At 54.6% G+C, this 18,906-nt stretch overlaps 1 protein-coding gene across 1 annotated transcript in view; it reads left to right on the top strand.

Moving 5' to 3' along the window:
• The first annotated feature begins 7,579 nt into the window (after nucleotides 1-7,579).
• MPZL1 (myelin protein zero like 1) overlaps nucleotides 7,580-18,906 on the top strand; it is a 55,030-nt gene continuing 43,703 nt past the window's right edge. Inside the window, exon 1 of the mRNA XM_080825139.1 lies at nucleotides 7,580-7,783. Within this exon, the coding sequence (XP_080681265.1) occupies nucleotides 7,693-7,783 (91 nt within the window). The 5' untranslated portion in view covers nucleotides 7,580-7,692. The remainder of the gene's footprint in view (nucleotides 7,784-18,906) is intronic.

The raw sequence follows: 18,906 nt of genomic DNA, 5'->3' as shown, positions 1-18,906 counted from the left end.
CCCCCAGGGCACGCGCGCGGGGAAGGGAGGCGCCGGGCGCGGGCGCGACCCCTCTCAGCCCCGCACGGGGCGGGCGCGGACGAGCGGCGGAGCGGACCCGGCCTGCGGCGCGGGGAGGGCGGGCCGGTGCTGAAGCCACAGCGGCGGGCGGCGCGGACCGGAGCGGGGTCCTCCCCGCGCGCGTCTCGGGTGCCGGCCGGGTGGGAGCGGCGCCTTCAGACTCCCCAGGGCCGCAGCCTTCCCACGCCCCTGCGTCTGTCCCGGCAGCTCTTGGGTGTACCGTGTGCAAGAGTCCAAAAGTCTCGGTTTTGCGTCTTGCAGCAACGCGTCTTTATTTCGGGAGTGAGGAAAAGAGGGCTCGTCCGGGATTTGAACCCGGGACCTCTCGCACCCTAAGCGAGAATCATACCCCTAGACCAACGAGCCGGCGTGACAGCCGCTCCCGGCCGTGCTAGAGGAAGGTGCGGCGCGCGGTCCGGCGCCCCCACGCGGCCGCTCGTGTGTGTTGCTCGCGTTCTTCCGGCTCCGCTCCGCGCGTCTCCTCGTCTTCCTGTCCGGAACGCGAAGCGGAGCGCGGCCGCGGTCCCGCCGCCGCCGTGACGGACTTGCCTCTCGGTCCTGAAGCCGCGACGCTGGGATCCTCGCGGCTCACGAGCTGCGGCGCGTCTGCGACAAGGTCCTGCGGCAGGAAGGTTCCCGACTCGGCCTCACGCAGTCCCGCGCGCGGCGCTTCCCGCGGACGGTTTCGCGTCTACACGGTCTCGCAGGGTCCGGACGCCGCCCGCCCGCCCCGAGTTCGCGCCTCCGCGTTCCCGCTCCCGCGGTCCTCCTCGGCGGGGACGGCTCCTTCCTCGGGGACCGGCCCCAAACCCTGCCCTTCCCGGAGACCCTTTACCCACATCGGCGTGTGGTGCGGGACCGGCGTGCGGCCCGACCGCGTGCGCTGCGGGCCCGGCGTGTGGTGCGGGCCCGGCGTGCGGCCCGCGTGCCCCGACCGCGCGCGCTGCGGGACCCGACGCCGGCACTGGCACTGCCGTCCGCGTGACTCCGCGCGGCGGCGTCCGCCGTCCCCGCGTCTGCCCGGCAGGGCCCGCGTCCGGGTGTCTCTCCCGCACCCGCAGCGCCGACGCCCGCGCGAGCACGGCGCCCGCTGAAGGACGGCCAGTCCCCGGTTCCTCAGCCGCCCACGTGCCGGTCCTCGGACCGCGAGCGAGTCCCCCCCCCCCCGGGCCCGCCCGCGCGCAGCCGGGGCGGGGCGGCCCGAGACGGACCCGTTCGCTCACTTCGCCTCGCGTCAGCGTCCGCTCCTCCGGCCGCGACGCCGGCCCGGTCCGCAGCCTGCTCCCCGCGGCCGGCCGCTCGCCGGTGGCGGGGCCGAGCTCGAGCCCTGCGCGCCCGGCGGGGTTGGCTCGAGGCCGTCGGGGCCGGGGCGCGGGGCTCCCGCACGGCCCAGCAGCGGGGCGAGCCGCCCGGAAGACGCCCGTCCGCGCCGGGAGCGCGCCCGCCCGCTCTCCGCGACGACCCGGGGAAAGTGGCCCGGACGCGGGAGAAGCCCGTCTCTCCCGAGAGCGCGACTCGGGCCGCGAGATGTCGCAGCCGCCGCAGGTGTCCGCGGCCCCGAGCTCCTGCGGCGACTGAGGCCTCCGGGCCCTCCGCTCCCACGGAATGTGCTGTGGTTGCGAGTGTTCTCGGGGCCTCCTTCCTCGCGCGCGCCTCTCTGGGGACTGGGAAGCGGTTCGTCGGGACCCCCAGGGCTCCCCAGAGCATCCCGCTTGCCTCTCGCGGCGGTGCCCGAGGACGGACGGGCACCGAACTCAGGATGCCACGGCCCGGCCCGTGGTGGGAAGCATCTCTGTCCGCGTGAAGGCGGCCCGTGGCCCCGCCGGGGGCCGCCTTCCCTTGTCGTCCAGAGGTCGTCCCCGGGTCCGAGGGGACGAAGCATCTGCAGAAACACTGCATCCCAGTCGCGGCAAAGGAAGAAGCCCTGGGACGTCCGCGCCGACGGCCAGCGCCTCCCCGAGGACCCCCGTTATTTTTGTTCCCGTTTGGTGCCCAGAAACGCTAGACTCGGGAACTCGAGTTTTCAAACCTTCAATATTTGCAAAAATGCACCCGCTGACCTGCGTGAAGCCGTCTGTCCGTAGAGACACGGACGAACTGACGTAGCTTCCGGCATTGCTCCTCGCGGAGGCCTGGGATTCACCTTGTGTTCGGTCCGGTACCGACTCGTTAACAGCCGAGTCCGTGGTGTTCCGGGAAGCCCCGCAGCCCCAGCGCTCCGGTTCGGCGGCGGCCGGCCCGTCGGGACGGGGGAGCGGGGCCGGCGGGGGTACCGGAAGTGGGGTCCCGCCACAGCCCCGAGCATCTGCTCGCCGATTCGGTGCCGTCACCCCTGCCACCCTCCCCCTGCTTTGCCCCATCGATTCCCGGCCCGGGAAATTCTGCCCGCAGCGGGCGCTCCTGCGCGCCTTCTCTCATCCCTCCGAAGGGGAGGTAGAAAGGCCTGAGAAATGCCCGAGGCAAGCCCTCCCTGCCGCTCCGTCTGTCGCGCGCTCCGGGAAGGAGGAGGCCGGTGAGGGCGAAGGGCCTGTGTCAACAGCTTTTACCACAAGGCCTCTGCACTCGATCCTTTCTTGCTAGGGGTTCTGGGGGGGAAATTCTCCCCAAAGAGTCCCTTCTTTTCAGAGGCAGCCGTCCTCGAACGTCCCCTTCTGACCTGACCGGCACTAGCGGGCAGAGGGGACTTTCCCGGAGGAAGAACGGGCTCTGTGGAGAGAAGGACGTTTGCCGAGTGAGGCCCTCGGGCTCACAATGATGACTGGAATCCGAGGGGTTTGGGGCTTGTCTGTTTTCCCATTTACTCTCTACGGCAGGGTCAGAAACGACAACCTTGCATGACTGTTTTTTTCTGTAACTTCTCCAGATTAATTTAAAAAACATTCATTCATCTTTTCATCCAGCAAAAATGTCTTGAGCGTCTGCTGTATGCAACATGCTGAGTGTGTTCACGAGCAAAACAGAAACAGGTCCTTCCCCGGGGGAACACACATTCCAGGGAGACGAGACAGACCGTGCATACAACCAAGAAATAAATTGCAGGGGGAGGGTTTGCGATTTGAACAGGGTGGTGGGGACGGGCCTCTTTGAGAAGACAACATGAGAGCAAAGGAAACACCAGGACATAGGCATGTACCTGAACTGTTCCTGAAACAGCCATGAGGACAGTGTGGCTAAGAGCAGAGGGCAAGTGTGAGGGTAACAGGAGACCAGCATTACTATGCGTCAGGCTCTGTCTTGGGCCCTGGGAAAGCAGAAAACTGTATGGCAAGTCCCTTATATCCCTCGAGGCGGACCATTGTATATAGGAGACAGACAAGTAAGCAGGTAACAGCCAGCAGGTGCTGATAGGATAAGAGTAACCTTTATCGAGAACTCACCACCTACACATCACTCTCAGTGGTGTTCGTGAAGACCTTGACACCTGAGTCCCATCGCAGGTTTTCAGATCGCTGGAAATCTGAACGAGCACAGAGCTGTATCTGCGCTGTGGTCATGTCTACACAGGGCAGTGTAGGGAGATACTAGAAACGGCGGGAAATCAGAGGAATTCACCCTCTGGTGATGTTCTGAAAGATGGGAAGATAAATGCTGAGTGTCCGGGAGCAGAGGGAGGCCTAGGGCCCAAGGAATCCACAGAACAGAGCCCTGCAGGCCCTGGGGGCCGGCACTGGACCCGAAGGCAGGTTGAGGCTCCACGGCTGGAGTACGGGGTGAAGGGCCCCAGGGAGGGGCTCACAGAAGCTGCGCGCCGGCAAAGGGTCTGAACGTCATGCTAAGGGCAAGAAGGAGCCCATGAAGGCTCTAAAAAGGGAGTTAATGGGAAATTCATTCTATGCACTCTCTGGCGGCTGTAGAAGTTGTGGAAATATCCATGGAAAGTCCAGCCCCCTGCAAAACTCCTCCGAGCCTGGGTGTTCTTGTTTGTTCTCTCTGGACCCTGGACCGGTCTTCCTCCCCGCAGGGGTGCACACAGGCTACGTGGGACTGGAGAAGCAGGGGGAGAAGCTGGCTGGGACTTGAATCTAGGGAAGAGGAGCTGGTGTGCTCAGTCTGGGAGTGGTCACATCTGGGTGCCACCGGGGAGTCCCTATGGAGGCCTGACAGCAACTAGTGCTCAGATAGACCAAGCCCTCCGACCCTTCCAAGAAAACGATGCCTTGGAATCCGTTTTTCCTTTACATCACATACTTGCCGGCAAGGACATTCTATTGACTTGAGACTGGTGATCTGACGTCTCTTGTGAGCACCTTGTGGCCACATGAGGCTCATGTTCCATGTAGCCCTTCTGTGGTTTCCCTGGCATCGAAGTGCCTTCTGGTTGCCCGTGGGGTGTTGTCAGCATTTTAAGCTATGTCCAAGACCCAGCCTGTTAGTCTTCCAAGACCAGGTTCTCTTCCTTGCCTTTTAGTTTTGGTGGACTGGTAGCATTATTCTCCACTCAGGCTAGAAACTGGAGGTCATATCTGTCTTCCTGGATTCTTTTCTCTCTCTCTCTCTCTTTTTAAGGATTTTATGTGTTGGGTCGGAGGCTCCGGGAGTGCAGGAGGAACAATAGAAATGACCACCGGGTCGCCATCTTCCAGCCCCCTACCCATCCCCTTTCCTTAACCCTTGACTCTCCCACCAAAAGGATGTATGCCCAGGTCATGTCTCCGAAGGTAACACGATACCTATGCAGGAAACAGAAGTATCAGGACCCCCCACCCCATACCCTCCGATCACCAAATACCCTACCATATATGGATGTGAGCCCATGCCCTGCCTTGGCCCGATAAAAGACCGCCGCCACCTCCCGGTGCAACTTTCCTGGCTCCCCTTCTCCCGAGCCCTGAAACATCGCCAGAGTGCCTTTAATAAATCTTGCCTTGCGCCCACCTTGCCTGGTGTTGTGTTTATCTCACCTATAAAACCTTACATTATGTACTTACTTGAGAGAGCGAGAGAGCGTGTGCATGAGCAGGAGCAGTGGGGAGAGGTAGAGGGCGATGGAGAAGCAGACTCCCTGCTGAGCTCCATCCCAGGACCTGGGATCATGACCTGAGACACGGAGGTGCCCTGGATTCTCTTCTCTTGTTTAGACTTCCCATCCAGCTGACCCCCATCCTGTCGCTCTCTCACTCAACTGAAACGCTTCTCCATGCCTCGTCCTCCTCTCCAGCCCCTTCACCTCTTTCTTCTGACCCTGTTTGCTGTGGTCAACCTTTTTAAAACACAGAGCTGAGTGTGTCATTCCGCTTTTACCTCTCCCTACTGCCCACAGAATGAACAACCCAAAGTTCTTCAAAAGACCACCACAGCCTACTTTTCCAGCATTCTCTTTCACTCCCTCCTCTGAAGTTCCAAACCACACAAGATTTACCCACAATTTCTTGGACCTGGTACTGCTTTCCCATTACTGAGTTTGCTTTTGCTGTTGCTTTCCCAGTGAACCTTTACTCATCCTCTAAAGTCCACCTCAGGGGCACCTGGGTGGCTCAGTCATGAAGCATCTGCTTTCGGCTCAGGTCATAATCCCAGGGTCCTAGGATCCACGGGTCCTGAGCCCCGCATCAGGCTCCCTGCTCAGCCTGCTTCTCCCTCTCCCAGTCCCCCTTCTTCTGTTCCCTCTCTCTGTCAAATAAATAAATAAGATCTTTAAAAATAAAAAAATAAAGTCCACTTCAAATGCTACATCCTTTCTGCATCTTTTCCACATGCCTCATGCACCAGTGGGTCCCACAAGAGGAAGATGTGTGTGTTGGGGTTCATCACTGATGTGGTTCTGGAGTATAGATGAGGTTGGGTGGGGTGGAGCCGGGAGCTGAGGACCAAGAAAGAATTCGAGACGATTTGGTGCAGAATGGTGGTTTATTAAAACACCAGGACAGGACCCGTGGGCAAAAAGAGCTGGGCTGTGAGGGGTGGCTGATTATAGACTATGGGGTTGGGGGAGTAGGAAAAAGGGAGGTTTCAAAGGATATTTACACGTTAAAAAACACCTACAGGATACCACAGGCCTTGCCATTGTCAAGTTGAGGTGGTCCCCCCCCCCCCCCAGCAAGGCATTAACGGTAAGATAGTTGGGAGATTCCTGGAAGAATGTCACACGTGTTCCCCCCAGGAGTGGGGGGGGGGGAGGAGGCCGCAGGTGACAGCTCAAGCTTGGTCTTCTGGCAGTCCTTCTGCTCCCTCATCATCACCCTCCAAGAAGCCTGTAACAGGACATGTGTCCTTGAGCACCAATGTCCCTGTTGGCCTTGGGTTTCTCCTTCTCTTCAAGCATTTAAACAAATTTGGTGCCTGTATGTCTACCCTGGAGGCCTGTGTGCTTTGGGGGAATAAAGTCTAGGTGTTCTACATCCACAGCACGTAATAATTACTCACTTAACGCATTTGTCCTCTAGCCAACCTGTGACATTCAGACACACTTCATAAGGATCTTACAGAGAACAGGGCAAAATGGTTGTCATGCTTTTTTAGTTTTCTCTCACTACTGCTAGTTATTATGAGTTGGCTTACAAGGCTAGCAGGCTAAAACAGCAAAAATGTCCATTTGTCTAAAATTGACTTTATAGGCAAAACCCTGAAATGAGGTTACATTTGGGTTTTCTCACCATACTCTTCCCCCTCTCTCGTCCTAATGGTCCACATCCTTGCCTGGATCCTTCCTTTTCTTCACTCACTGTACCCTTGCCCTGCTCCCGTCGCTGCCCCGCGGCGCCTTTTGGGGGTACTGAGCATCCCCAGCATTTATTAGGCAACGGGGAGCGGCAGACGCTGTTCGGGGCCAAGAGACCGACGTGAGCAGAGTCAGCCAAGGCCCTTCAGACTCAGGAACTTCCCCAGCCCGACTCCATGGACAAACGAGGGGCGCGTTGTCCGCAGACGGACAAGCAAACGGAAAGCGAGGAAGGAGCGCCGGGCTCCGAAAGGGACCTCGTGCCCGGCTCCGGGGGGGGGGGGGACCCCGTGCCCGGCCCCCAGCGCTCCGAGGGCCGAGAGGGGGCCCTGGGGAGACTCGGGCAAGATGGAGGCGCCGTCCCGGCCCGCGGTCTCTCCGGTCGCCGCACGCCGACTTCCCAGCGGAGCGAAGGGCGGGCCCTGCCAGGCCAAGGCGGGGGCCGAGCTCCCTGCGGCCGCCCGAGTCCCGCCGTCGCGCCCGTTTCCTCCTCCTTTGTGCGCGGACGGCCGCCTTTTCCTCGGGGCCCGGAGAAACCCGCAGCGCGGACCGCCGGGAGCGCGACCCGCGGCCGGGGGGCTGCCAAGAGGTCTGCGGGGCGGGAGCTCCGAGGGGCCGAGGAGCCGGCGGGCCGCAGGCGGACACCCAGCGGGCGGAGGCCGGGCGGCGGGAACCGAGCGCCTCCCGAGTCCGGCCTCCGGCGCGCGGGGAAGGGGCCTGGGGGGGACCTGGGGAAGAGGGGGATCCGGGGAGGGGGCGAAGGGTGACGGGCAGTCGGTGTCCTCCAATGGCGTCCTCCCCAGGGCGCGGCGCAGGCCAATGAGCGGAGCGCGGGGGCGGGCCCGAGGGCGGGCACGCGGCGCGCAGGGGCCGGGGGCGCGGGCGCGGGCGGCGACGAGGGCCGGGCGCTGTCGGGAGCCGAGCGGAGCGCAGTGGGGACGGCGGCCGGGGTGCGGCGGCGGCGGCGGGGGACGATGGCAGCGCCCGCGGGAGTCGCGGCGGGGCGGGCAGACGCTGCCCGCAGGCGCTGGCTGTGGTCGCTGTTGGCGGCGGCGCTCGGGCTGTGTGAGTGGTGCCGCGGCCGGGGCGGGGGGAGGGGCGCGGCGGGGGGGAGGGGCGCGGCGGGGCGCCGAGGGGGCGCCGAGGGGGGAGGGGCGCGGCGGGGGGGGGCTCCCGGGGCCTGCGGCTGCGGGGCGAGGGCCGGGCTCCCCGCCTTGCTCCCGCCCGCCCTGCCCGCGTGTGGCCCGGGGTCGCCCCGGCCCCGCTCCGGGGGTTCGGGTTCGGGCTCGCGCGGCCCGGGGTGGCGCGGTCGCCGCCTGTGGGCGCCGGCGGAAGGTCGCGGGGTTCCTTGCGCGGGGCCTTTGGGGGCGGTTGTGTCGGCCTGAGGGAACGTTCGGTCTGGCCTGGGAGGTGCGGTTCGGTCGAGTCGGGCCCGCCCGCAGGCCCCAGCGCGCCTCCGTCCCCGTTTCTCTCGTTGGCGAAGCGCCGGGCGCGTCGCCGCGTCTGCGTTCGGGCTTTCCCGGCGGGGCGGCCCTTCCTGTGGTCTCTGGACCCGGGCAGGCTCGTTCACGCGGCGATCCCGGGGCGGGGGGGGGGGTGGCCCCGGGGGGGGGTGGCCCCGGGGGGGGGGGTGGCCCCGGCGGCGGCGGCCGCGCACCGAGGCGAGAGTCTCACCTCCGCAGGTTCGCAGGTCTCTGCTCCGTCTCCTTTGGGGACAGGTTGAGAGTGCGGCCCGGGTGGCGATACCTGGTTTTGGTTTTTAGTTTTATTTGCTAATTTGACAGAGAAGATCACACGTAGGCAGAGGGGGAGGGGGACGCAGGCTCCCCGCCGAGCGGAGAGCCCGACGCGGGGCTCGATGCGGGGCTCGATCCCAGGACCCCGAGATCCAGCCCTGAGCGGAAGGCAGAGGCTTGACCCACGGAGCCGCCCAGGCGCCCACAATCCTCGTGTCTAAGCAAACAAGTTAGGAAATAGACTAAAAATGAGGTTGATGAGAAATGCTGTGCCTCGGACAGGACGGGTCGGACGCTGCTACTGAGGGCGGCGGAGAGGCGGTCCTCGCTGGGCTGGAGCTCTGCGGGCAGAACTGAAACCCTGGGTGGTGTTGGACGTTACTGGGAAAGATCGAAGAACAGCTTCCCGCAGCTCGGACGCGCCAGCTCCGCAGTGAGGGACGAGGGTGGCTAGAGGAGGTGTCTCGTGGAGCAGTAGCTAGTGTTTGCTTAATTTTGGAAGACAATGGGAAGTTTTTTCTTGCCAAGGCACCTTTTCTGGCCATAGTGTGCACAGAGAGCAGTCCGCTTTTATAGAAAACCTTCCAGAATTTGGTCGAGATACAGTTATCCAGCAAACATTTATTAAGCACCTTGTAGGAATTAAGCACCAAAAGTACTCTAGGAAGGACAGTCCCTGCCCTCCCGTAATTTACATCAGTGGGAGAAGCACCATGGGGTGAGATGAGAAATCCCCTTTGAGAGCCGTGTGCCCTGAGAGCCCTAAGGAGGGCCGTCCTCCCAAACTGGACTCTGTCCACCGGCGGAAGACTCGCTTAGCTGAGTAGGCATGGGGCCAGGAAGCAGTGGAAACAGTCCTGAGTGGACCTGTCGGTCGGTCAGTGTGGTGGGAGGTTGGAGTCATGGTGCGAGAGAGATGAGGGGGCAGTCGAGGCCAGAGAGCCAGCCAGAGGCATTAACTCACAAAGGACCTAGTTTGCCGTATGTGAGGCTGGATTTTTATCCCCTGGGAAGCTCATGAAGGATTTCTTTCTCTCTGGAGACGTGAACAATGGGTTGGAGTGGTGAGAGACTGAAGAAACCAGAGGCTTTAATAATCCCGAGGAGGAGACCGAAGGCATGAATTAAAGCAGTGAGCTATGAAAGGAGGACACGCTGGTGAGCTAGTTAGAGAGTAAGTTGGGTCGGGCGTGCACATTGATTTGCTATGGACTTGAGTGAAAGGTGACCCTCAGGTTTGGGGCTAGGGAAGCTGGGCCCATTTTTTGGCAAGTGGGGCTTCTCACAGATGAAAATGTGGGATTGCGGGAACAGTGATGACGAAGTTACCTTTGGGTTTGGTGAGTTTCAGGTGCTGCTGAGACATCCTAGTAGAAGTGGGCGGAAGACAGTGGGATAGGTAGTTCTGGAGGTGAGAAAGTTCGGGTTGGAAATACAGATTTGGAAGGCATCATGTCGTTAGTAGTTAAAGCTGTGGATTGTTTCGATGAGGTCACCCACCGAGAGTGTGTTGAAGGAAATAGAGAGGGCCAGGGACAGAGCCAGGGGTACATGGACCCTGAGAAGGAGGTCTGATGAGTACAGGAACTGAAAGAATGAGGTGTCTTAGAAATCAAGAGAGAATGAAGTTTGGCTTTTTTTCTTAAGATTTTATGTATTTGACAGAGAGAGAGATCACAAGTAGGCAGAGAGGCAGGAGGGGTGGGGAGCAGGCCCCCTGCTGAGCAAAGAGGCTTAACCCACAGAGCCACCCAGGCGCCCCAAGAGGGAATGAAGTTTTAAGCAAGAGGGAGTGGTTAACCGTGTCAGAAGCGATGGAAGAGGAGGAGGGTTCACTGGGTTGGGCAATTGTCATGTCTTTGACAGCCCATCTGTAGGACTGAACACATAGGGGCGCCTGGGGGGCTCCGTGGGTTAAGACTCTGCCTTCGGCTCAGGTCATGATCCCAGGACCATTCTGGGATCGAGCCTCCCATCGGGCTCCCTGCTCAGCGGGGAGCCTGCTTCCCCCTCTCTCTCTCTGCCTGCTTCTCTGCCTACTTGTGCTCTCCCTCCCTCTCTCTCAAATAAATAAATAAAAATCTTAAAAGGAAGAAGGAAGCGAACACAGCGTATGAAGACTGGATCTCAGAAATCCACACCACCCTCCTCAGTAAGCGGCACCACCGCTCACCTAAGGGCTCGGCCCAGGAGCCTAGGGTCCACCCACGATTCCTCCCGGTCCTTCATCAAGCCCCATGTCTGCAAAATGCGTTTGGAATTCACCCACTGTTTTTCTATGAGCCTTTTAGTCAAAATCACCCAACTGCAAGAATGACTTTTTTTTAAAGAGGATTTGCTTTTTTTTAAGATTTTATTTATTTATTTGATAGACGACACAGCAAGAGAAGGAACACAAGCAGGGGAGTGGGAGTGGGAGAAGCAGGCTTCCCCCGGGGCAGGGAGCCCGATGCGGCGCTCGATCCCAGGACCCTGGGACCATGACTGAGCTGAAGGCGGAGGCTTAAAGACTGAGCCCCCCAGGCGCCTCTGCAAGAATGAGTTATGAAAATGGAATCAGATCATCTTGCTTTCCCGTTAAAAAGCCTTCATGGCTTCCCCTTACACTCCGAATGGCGCACGAGCTTCCCCCCGTGGGCTGCAGTGCTCTGCGGGACCTGGTTTCTGCCTCTGCCTCCCGCGTGTGCCTTGCCCTGGCGCAGCACCGTCGCTCGCTCTTGGCCGTTCGTTCCTGTCCCCGCTCCTCCGCGCTCGCTGTTCTTGCCGCCTCTTCCCTCTTTCCCGGAGCCGCCAGGAGCGTCTCCTCCTCATCCAGGAGGGCAGAATGTCGCTTTTCCAGAGGCCTCCTTCCAGCCGCCTGCCAGGGGAGTTCCGTGTTGTCATTTCCGGGTCCTTTGTTTTCTTCTTTGTTGGAATTTGTAACTACTTGGGTTTTCTTTTTTCCTCTCTGAGAGTCCAGGACAGAGACAGTGTTTGTCTTATTTATAGAAATATTCCTAGTGCTGGGACACCGGTGGCTCCGTCGGTTAAGCGTCTGCCTTCGGCTTGGGTTATGATCCCAGGGTGGTGGGATCGAGTCCTGCGTCGGGCTCCTTGCTCCGCGGCGAGTCTGCTTCTCCCTCTGCCTGCTGCTCCCCTACTTGTGCTCTTTTTCTCTCTGACAAATAAGTAGATAAAATCTTTTGAAAAAACTTATTAAAGAAATATTCCTAGGGGCATCTGGGTGGCTCAGTGGTTTAAGCCTCTGCCTTTGGCTCAGGTCATGATCCCAGGGTCCTGGGATCGAGCCCCTCATCGGGCTCCCCACTCAGCGGGGAGCCTGCTTCCTCCTCTCTCTCTGCCTGCCTCTCTGCCTACTTGTGAGCTCTCTCTCTGTCAAATAAATAAATAAATAAAATATTTTTAAAAAAAGGAAATATTCCTAGTGCTTAGTACAGTAGATATGATGGACGCTAATGTTTGTTAAAGGGCAACGAGGCACAGGTATGTCTCCGTAACAGTTTGTTAGTAGTTTGAAGTAAACAGGGTTTAGCCTGGCATATGTGGGTACCCAATAAATGTGTCTTGAAAAAAGGAATCTTTTTCCCAAGTGTGAATTTATGTATTATCTGGTTATTTTCACTCTTTAAGTACCATTTCATATTTCTTCAGAAATGTATGCAATGAGGGGCCCTGGGTGGCTCAGTCGTTAAGCATCTGCCTTAGGCTCAGGTCATGAACTTGGGGTCCTGGGATCGAGCCCCACATTGGGCTCTCTGCTCAGCAGGGAGCCTGCTTCCCCCTCTCTCTCTGCCTGCCTCTCTGTCTACTTGTGATCTCTGTCTGTCAAATAAATAAATAAAATCTTAAAAAAAAAAAAGAAATGTATGCAATGAACTAACATTCTTCAACTACTTCAACTACTGGTTTCAGAATTAGTAGTTATTATATATTTAAATTATTTTATCATGTTTGTTGTAGCCCTCAAGTGTTTCATCAATAGGACTTTTATTTGATGCTTGTTGACAAAATTCAGACTTGAGACACTACCTCTTCAGTCAGAAAGCCACAACTTTCAGTACTAATTCCCTCAGCTTTGTTCTTATTTACTAGTTGGGTTAATAAAACAAACATTCCAGGGGTGTCTGGGCAGCTCAGTCATTAAGCATCTGCCTTTGGCTCAGGTCATGATCCCAGGGTCCTGGGATCTGCCCCCAGCCACTTCTCCCTCTCTTTCTGCCCCCTCCCTGCTTGTTCTCTCTCTGTCTAATAAATAAATAAAATCTTAAAGAAAATAAAAAAATAACTTAGTCCTTAAAAAAAATTCTATCACTTGTTTGTAGCCTTACTCTAAGATAGTTACTAGGCTCAGAGACTGCCAAAAGAAGAAATAAAGATGAATCTTAAGTGAAAGAGAGATCTGTGTGAAAAGTACGTGAAATGAAGATTTGTGTTTTGGTTTTTTTTTAGATTTTATTTATTTATTTGACAGAGATCACGAGTAGACAGAGAGGCAGGCAGAGAGAGAGAGGAGGAAGCAGGCTCCCTGTTTGAGCAGAGAGCCCGATGCGGGACTCGATCCCAGAACCCTGGGATCATGACCTGAGCGGAAAGCAGAGGCTTTAACCCACTGAGCCACCCAGGTTCCCAGACTTGTGTTTTTATAGAGCACGGGCACTAAATGAACACCTGTTGGGTGCCCTGTGTCGTTTTAATTCTGGGGATGCAGTAGGGAGACTGGATCCTACATGATGCACGTACTGAAAATGAGTAGTAAAGGACCCATTAAATTCCTGGCAGTCACCACTTTTAAGAAAATGATTCACCTGTTAAGGAAAATATGATTCACCTGTTAAGGAAAATATGATTCACCTGTTATAAAACTTTGCAGAATTAAAAAAAACTATAGAACACTTATTTGTATTACAAAATAGATATTTTTTAAATTTTCAAAAGATACACTGTGGGATTTCATTAATGACTGATCTTTCCTACTGAGTTTTTAAAATGTGCTTTGATTGGGGAAGACTTTTTTCAAAAATATTGTTGCGTGCCCTCCATCTAGAAATGCTGGCCTACCTGGCAAATATTTCTCACATTCCTTTCTCTTCCCACTGACGCTGATTTATGTGATTCCTTGGTCACATTTTTCCTGGATGATTAGAATCTTCTACAGGGCCCCAAGGGTGTTTTTATTTAAGTTGTATCTTTTATCTGAGAATTTGAATTCTCTGTGTAAGGCATGCATCTCACGTGTACCTAAACCTTGCAAAGATTTTAATCTTGTTCTCTATGACCACTGGCATCATTTGAAATGAGAGAATAAAGGATTTGCTCTGACGGAATGTATTATAGATTCGTTTGGTCTTGCGGTTCCATGAAAGGGAATTTAATTATTAGAAAAACCAGAAGTGTCTGCTGAGGTCTCAAGTGTCAGCCGGCCCAGGTGTTGGTCCTGCGGCTGATGAAGTAGGAGGCTTTCGTGTATCTTGAGTGATTTTCCTTCCCTTTTTTCCGCTCATTTTGCCAAGTGCTTGATACTAGGAATGCCCTAGAGTCCAGACCACAGTCCTTGGGATTTCAACCGCCATAAGAGGACAGAGGTCAGTTGGCTTTGGGACCATTCATAGTGCCTAAAATGAGAAATGTAATTGTCTCTTGGACCTTTGTATCTTTGCCCTTAAACCTCTTTATTCAGTATCTTCTTGACTGCACGTGGCTGCTGAATTTTTTATTCACTTATAGTTTTTTATTGGTCCCATTAAGTCTTTGTCAAGAAAAGAAGGATGCTTTCATTAATAAATTCTCCTTCAGTAATTTTTTATCCATCTATCTATCTTTGAAGCTCAGAGTCTTCTTTAGAAATTGTGAACTTTGGGGGCACCTGGGCGGCTCAGTGGGTTGAGCCTTGGCCTTCGGCTCAAGTTGTGGTCTCGTGGTCCTGGGATCGAGCCCCACGTCGGGTTCTCTGCTCAGCGGGGAGCCTGCTTCCCCCTGCCTCTCTGCCTACTTGTGATCTCTCTCTCTGTCAAATAAACAAATAAAATCTTAAAAAAAAAAAAAAATTGTGGAGCGCCTGGGTGGCTCAGTGGGTTAAAGCCTCTGCCTTCAGCTCAGGTCACGATCCCAGGGTCCTGGGATCGAGCCCCACATCGGGCTCTCTGCTCAGCAGGGAGCCTGCTTCCTCCTCTCTCTCTGCCTGCCTCTCTGCCTACTTGTGATCTCTGTCAAATAAATAAATAAAATCTTTAAAGAAAAATTGTGGACTTTGCAGTACCTCTGATTGACTCTCTGGGCATGTAGTTGGAATACACTTGGCCCTTGAACAACACTGGGGTTGGGGTGCTGACCCCCACCCAGTCAGAAATTCAAGTACAGCTTTTGAATCCTGAAAACTGCTAAGAGCCAATGTTGACCGGAAGTCTTACCAATAACATAAGTAGTTGATTAACACTTATTTTATATGTTGTACGTATTAGAGACCGTAGTCTTACAAAAGCTAGAGAAAAGAAAATGTTGAAATTGTGGGGAAGAGAAAATACATTTGTAGTTCTGTGCTGTGTTAAAAATAACCCATGTCGGGGCCCCTGGGTGGCTCAGTGGGTTTTGGCTCAGGTCATGATCTCAGGGTCCTGGGATCGAGCCCCACATCAGGCTCTCTGCTCCGTGGGGAGAATCAGAATCCCCCCCTCCCCGCCTGCCTCTCTGCCTACTGTCTGTGAAATAAATAAATAAAATCTTTAAAAAAAAAATAATAACCCGTGTCTAAGTGGACCTGTGCCATTCCATTCGGTGTTCAAGGCCCCACCGTGCTGGTCCAACAGCTGGGATACACCGCACCAGCTGTTAGGGTTGCTCATTGAATTTAGAAATGCGCTGTGTCTTTGTTGAGCCCGAGCTACGTATTAGTGCACGTAATTGCCGCATAGATTGGAATCCGTGACTTGAGCTTTGTTAGTGTCGGGCTGTAACCAACTGAATGAACTCAGATGCATTTGCACTGAATATTGTTTATGCTAGGACCCCGATGCTCTACTTTGGAATCTGGGGAATTCATTATGTGCAATTTAAAACCATTAAATGTTTTTATCAAAATTAAGAAGTGGTCAAACATTAAGGAACACAGTGTTGAATTATGTCACTTTAACATAATCTTGTGCTTTTTCCAGATAGCACCTAAAAAACCGAAGGTGCTGTATCATAGACTAAGCTTCAGGGAGAACTTTATATGACCTGTACCAGACGGTATCTTACAGTTATTCCCTCTCCAGTCACATCCAGGTTATATTTGCTAAATATTCTTCTTCAAAGGGTGTTGCTCAGAAACACCGGTAAAGGACTCCATTTCCTAAGAGAAAAATGTGTTAAGATGCGAATATTTGAGATCTCCTAAATAGCCAAGAACGGCAGAGAGAGAGTGACTATATAAGGAAGGAGAAATGATGAGTTAATTAACTGGTATTATATCTGCCTGTATAGATATAGATACGGATCCTGTGTGTGTCTTCTGTCAAATATAGTTCCTGTCTCTTAACCCTTAGAAATTGGAATATAGGGCTGGCAGGGTGGCTCAGTCGTTAAGTGTCTGCCTTTGGCTTGGGTTGTGGTCCCAGGGTCCTGGGATCGAGCCTGCGTCGGGCTCCCTGCTCAGTGAGAAACCTGCTTCTCCCTCTCCCACTCCCCCTGCTTGTGTTCCCTCTCTGTGTCTCTATCTGTCAAATAAATAAAATCTTAAAAAAAAAATAAATCTGGATATAAAACCAGTTTCATGTTACTTATTTTGCTCTGCCCTCATTGGCTGAGTGCTTCCTATGTGCTAAGCCTCTACTAAGCAACTTACATGCATTATCTCATTGACCATTTTTTTTTTTTTTAAAGATTCTTATTTATTTGACAGAGATCACAAGTAGGCAGAGAGGCAGGCAGAGAGAGCGGAAGGGAAGCAGGCTCCCTGCTGACCGGAGAGCCCGATGCGGGGCTCGATCCCAGGACCCTGAGATCATGACCTGAGCCGAAGGCAGAGGCCTTAACCCACTGAGTCACCCAGGCGCCCCTCTCATTGACCATTCTGTGTGATAATCACTATTTTTCTTTTTTAAAGATTTTATTTATTTATTTGACAGAGACACAGAGAGCGAGGAAACACAAGCAGGGGGAGTGGGAGAGGCAGAAGCGGGCCTCGATCCCAGCAGCCTGGGGTCATGACCTAAGCCGAAGCCAGCCACCCAGGCACCCAGTAATCACTATTTTTCTGAATTTTACAGATGAGGAGGCTAAGAATCTGGTAGGTTGTATAACTTGTCCAAGGTCACAAAGAGCTAATATATGATAGAGTTGGAACTCAAAGCATCTATTTGCAGCCTCTCTGCCATATTACAGAATTTCTCCTTCAGGGTCCAGCCATTTTTTAAGAGGCTTTTGGCATATCTGAAATGTTTACAGAGAGTCTTTATTCTGCCCAGGGTGTCCAGCCTCCTTCCCTTCGTGGTAACGTTTGTGCAGGAACTGTGATGGCTGGGTCCCTGCCGACTGCTGTGGAGACAGCTGCCGTGTTGGAGGCGTCCTTGCTAGCGGCAGACTCTGAGCCCCCAGTGCTCCGACTGCCCCACAGGGATTTGTAATGCTGTGGTTTTTCTAGATTCTTTTCACTCTTATACTGATCTGCCCGGGACACCGCATGACTCCGTTTAACCATGCATCTGACACCACGCTAGGCTCCCCTCGTCAGGAGGCACGACCTAGGGTACCACGCCACGGAGCCTTCCCTTTCTGCTTGGGTTGCGTCCTCCCCTGGAGGCTGTGCAGGTCAGTCTACGTGCAGACTTCCGGCAGGCTCGCCCCGCAGGACGTCCACACGGGCTCTGGGTCTTCGCACCGGAGGCTCCTTCCTGCGGCACCTTTGCCGGGTCCCCTGACCCCCCGCAGAGGCTCCGAAGCTCAGCCACCTTGCTGCCCACCGCGAGCCGGAGGTCAAGCCCTGGGCTCGTACCCTGTGGGCACTGGCTCTTAGCCACTTCCAGCTCTGCAGAGTTCAATTTCTTTCCCCCCCGGTGCCTGTGAGAGCGGGAGAACTGGTGAGGGTTGCTGAGTTTTACACCGTAGCGAAATGAGAGCGTGTCCTGACCATAAGCAGAGGTGGTACCGACTGTAACCAGGCTCGAGTATACGGATCTCCGAGCAGAACATGCCGAGGGCCCATTTCTCGTCCTCATTTCACATCGTAGGGCCACAGTCTCAGATCCATGATTTCAAATCCCCACGTCTCTGAAAACTGAAACTTTCCTCCTACGTTTGATAACAAACGCCTGTGGCTGTAAAATTTGAGCTGTACTAAGGAGAGACTATTTTTAATCATGATCCCCTTTGGTGTGATTAATCCTGTGTTTCACTACAGAAGTACTCACGCGTTTGATTGTGGGATGCTGCCTTGGACCCTGCTAAGGCCAGTAGATGATATAAAGTGTATGCATTATATTGATTTTTTTTTTAATCTGGAAAATTCTACATCTGAAACACATCTGACCCCAAGGGGTTTCGATGAGAGGTTGTGGGCCTGTGCACTATCATCTCTCTGACATTTTTTTCTACTCTTGTAAATACTAAGAACTACAAAATACATTTTTAGTTCTTTAAATGTTTTTGGTACATCAAGTCAATGGTTTGCCACTGAAATGGCTTCATTCAAATTCCTTTCTTAATTTATGCTGGTTTGGACCTGGGTCTGTAAACTGGCTCAAGTCTGGGAATTGAGGGGATGTGATTTTCTGTCTTTATGACTATTTAAGGTCTTATTTATTTGTCAGAGAGAGGGAGAAGCAGACTTCCCACTGAGCAGGAAGCCCGGCGCAGGGCCGAGCCCAGGACCCTGGGAGCAAAGACGAGTGGTGGAGTAGGTCCTGAGGAGAATTAGCAGTGTCCCTCAGGGCAGCTGCCTCAGGAGAGGGCATCCCAGTTTCCTCGGTTTGGGCAAAGCACCGGTAGTCTCCTCGGACAGGAGTGGAGCCGTTGCTTTTACCGGCAGAGAAGACTGCTCAGTGTTGAGGGGTTCAGCATCTTCAGCTTCATCAGGTCCCCAGCTTTCAGGGTCTGTTCCTTCCTGTTCCGTGTCTTTGCTTTAACAGTAGATGTCCCCTGCGGTGGGAATTCAGTTTGCTTTGTCACTCAGCCACACTCGGGACGAGGTTCTGGGTTTGGTTTTCAGCGGTGTCAGCTCTGTGGCTAAAGGAGATAAGGGTCTCTTTTAGGGTAGACGGAGAAGTTTTCTGACCATTTATTCGGCACTTGAATTTGGCATTGGAATCCCTGAGCTCATATGTCCCTTTCCCCACTTTATCTAGTGACATTAGGAACAATCAGCCAGTATCATCATATTCATGAGTTTGATGAATGTTGAAAGCCAAGATGATACATGACATTAACCGTCACACCAGTAATGAGTTAAAAAAGAATAACCACATCTCCAGTTGCTGACTT

Source organism: Martes martes, assembly GCF_963455335.1.
Source record: "Martes martes genome assembly, chromosome: 15".
NCBI lineage: Eukaryota > Metazoa > Chordata > Mammalia > Carnivora > Mustelidae > Martes > Martes martes.
This window is presented reverse-complemented; position numbering and strand designations above follow the sequence as displayed.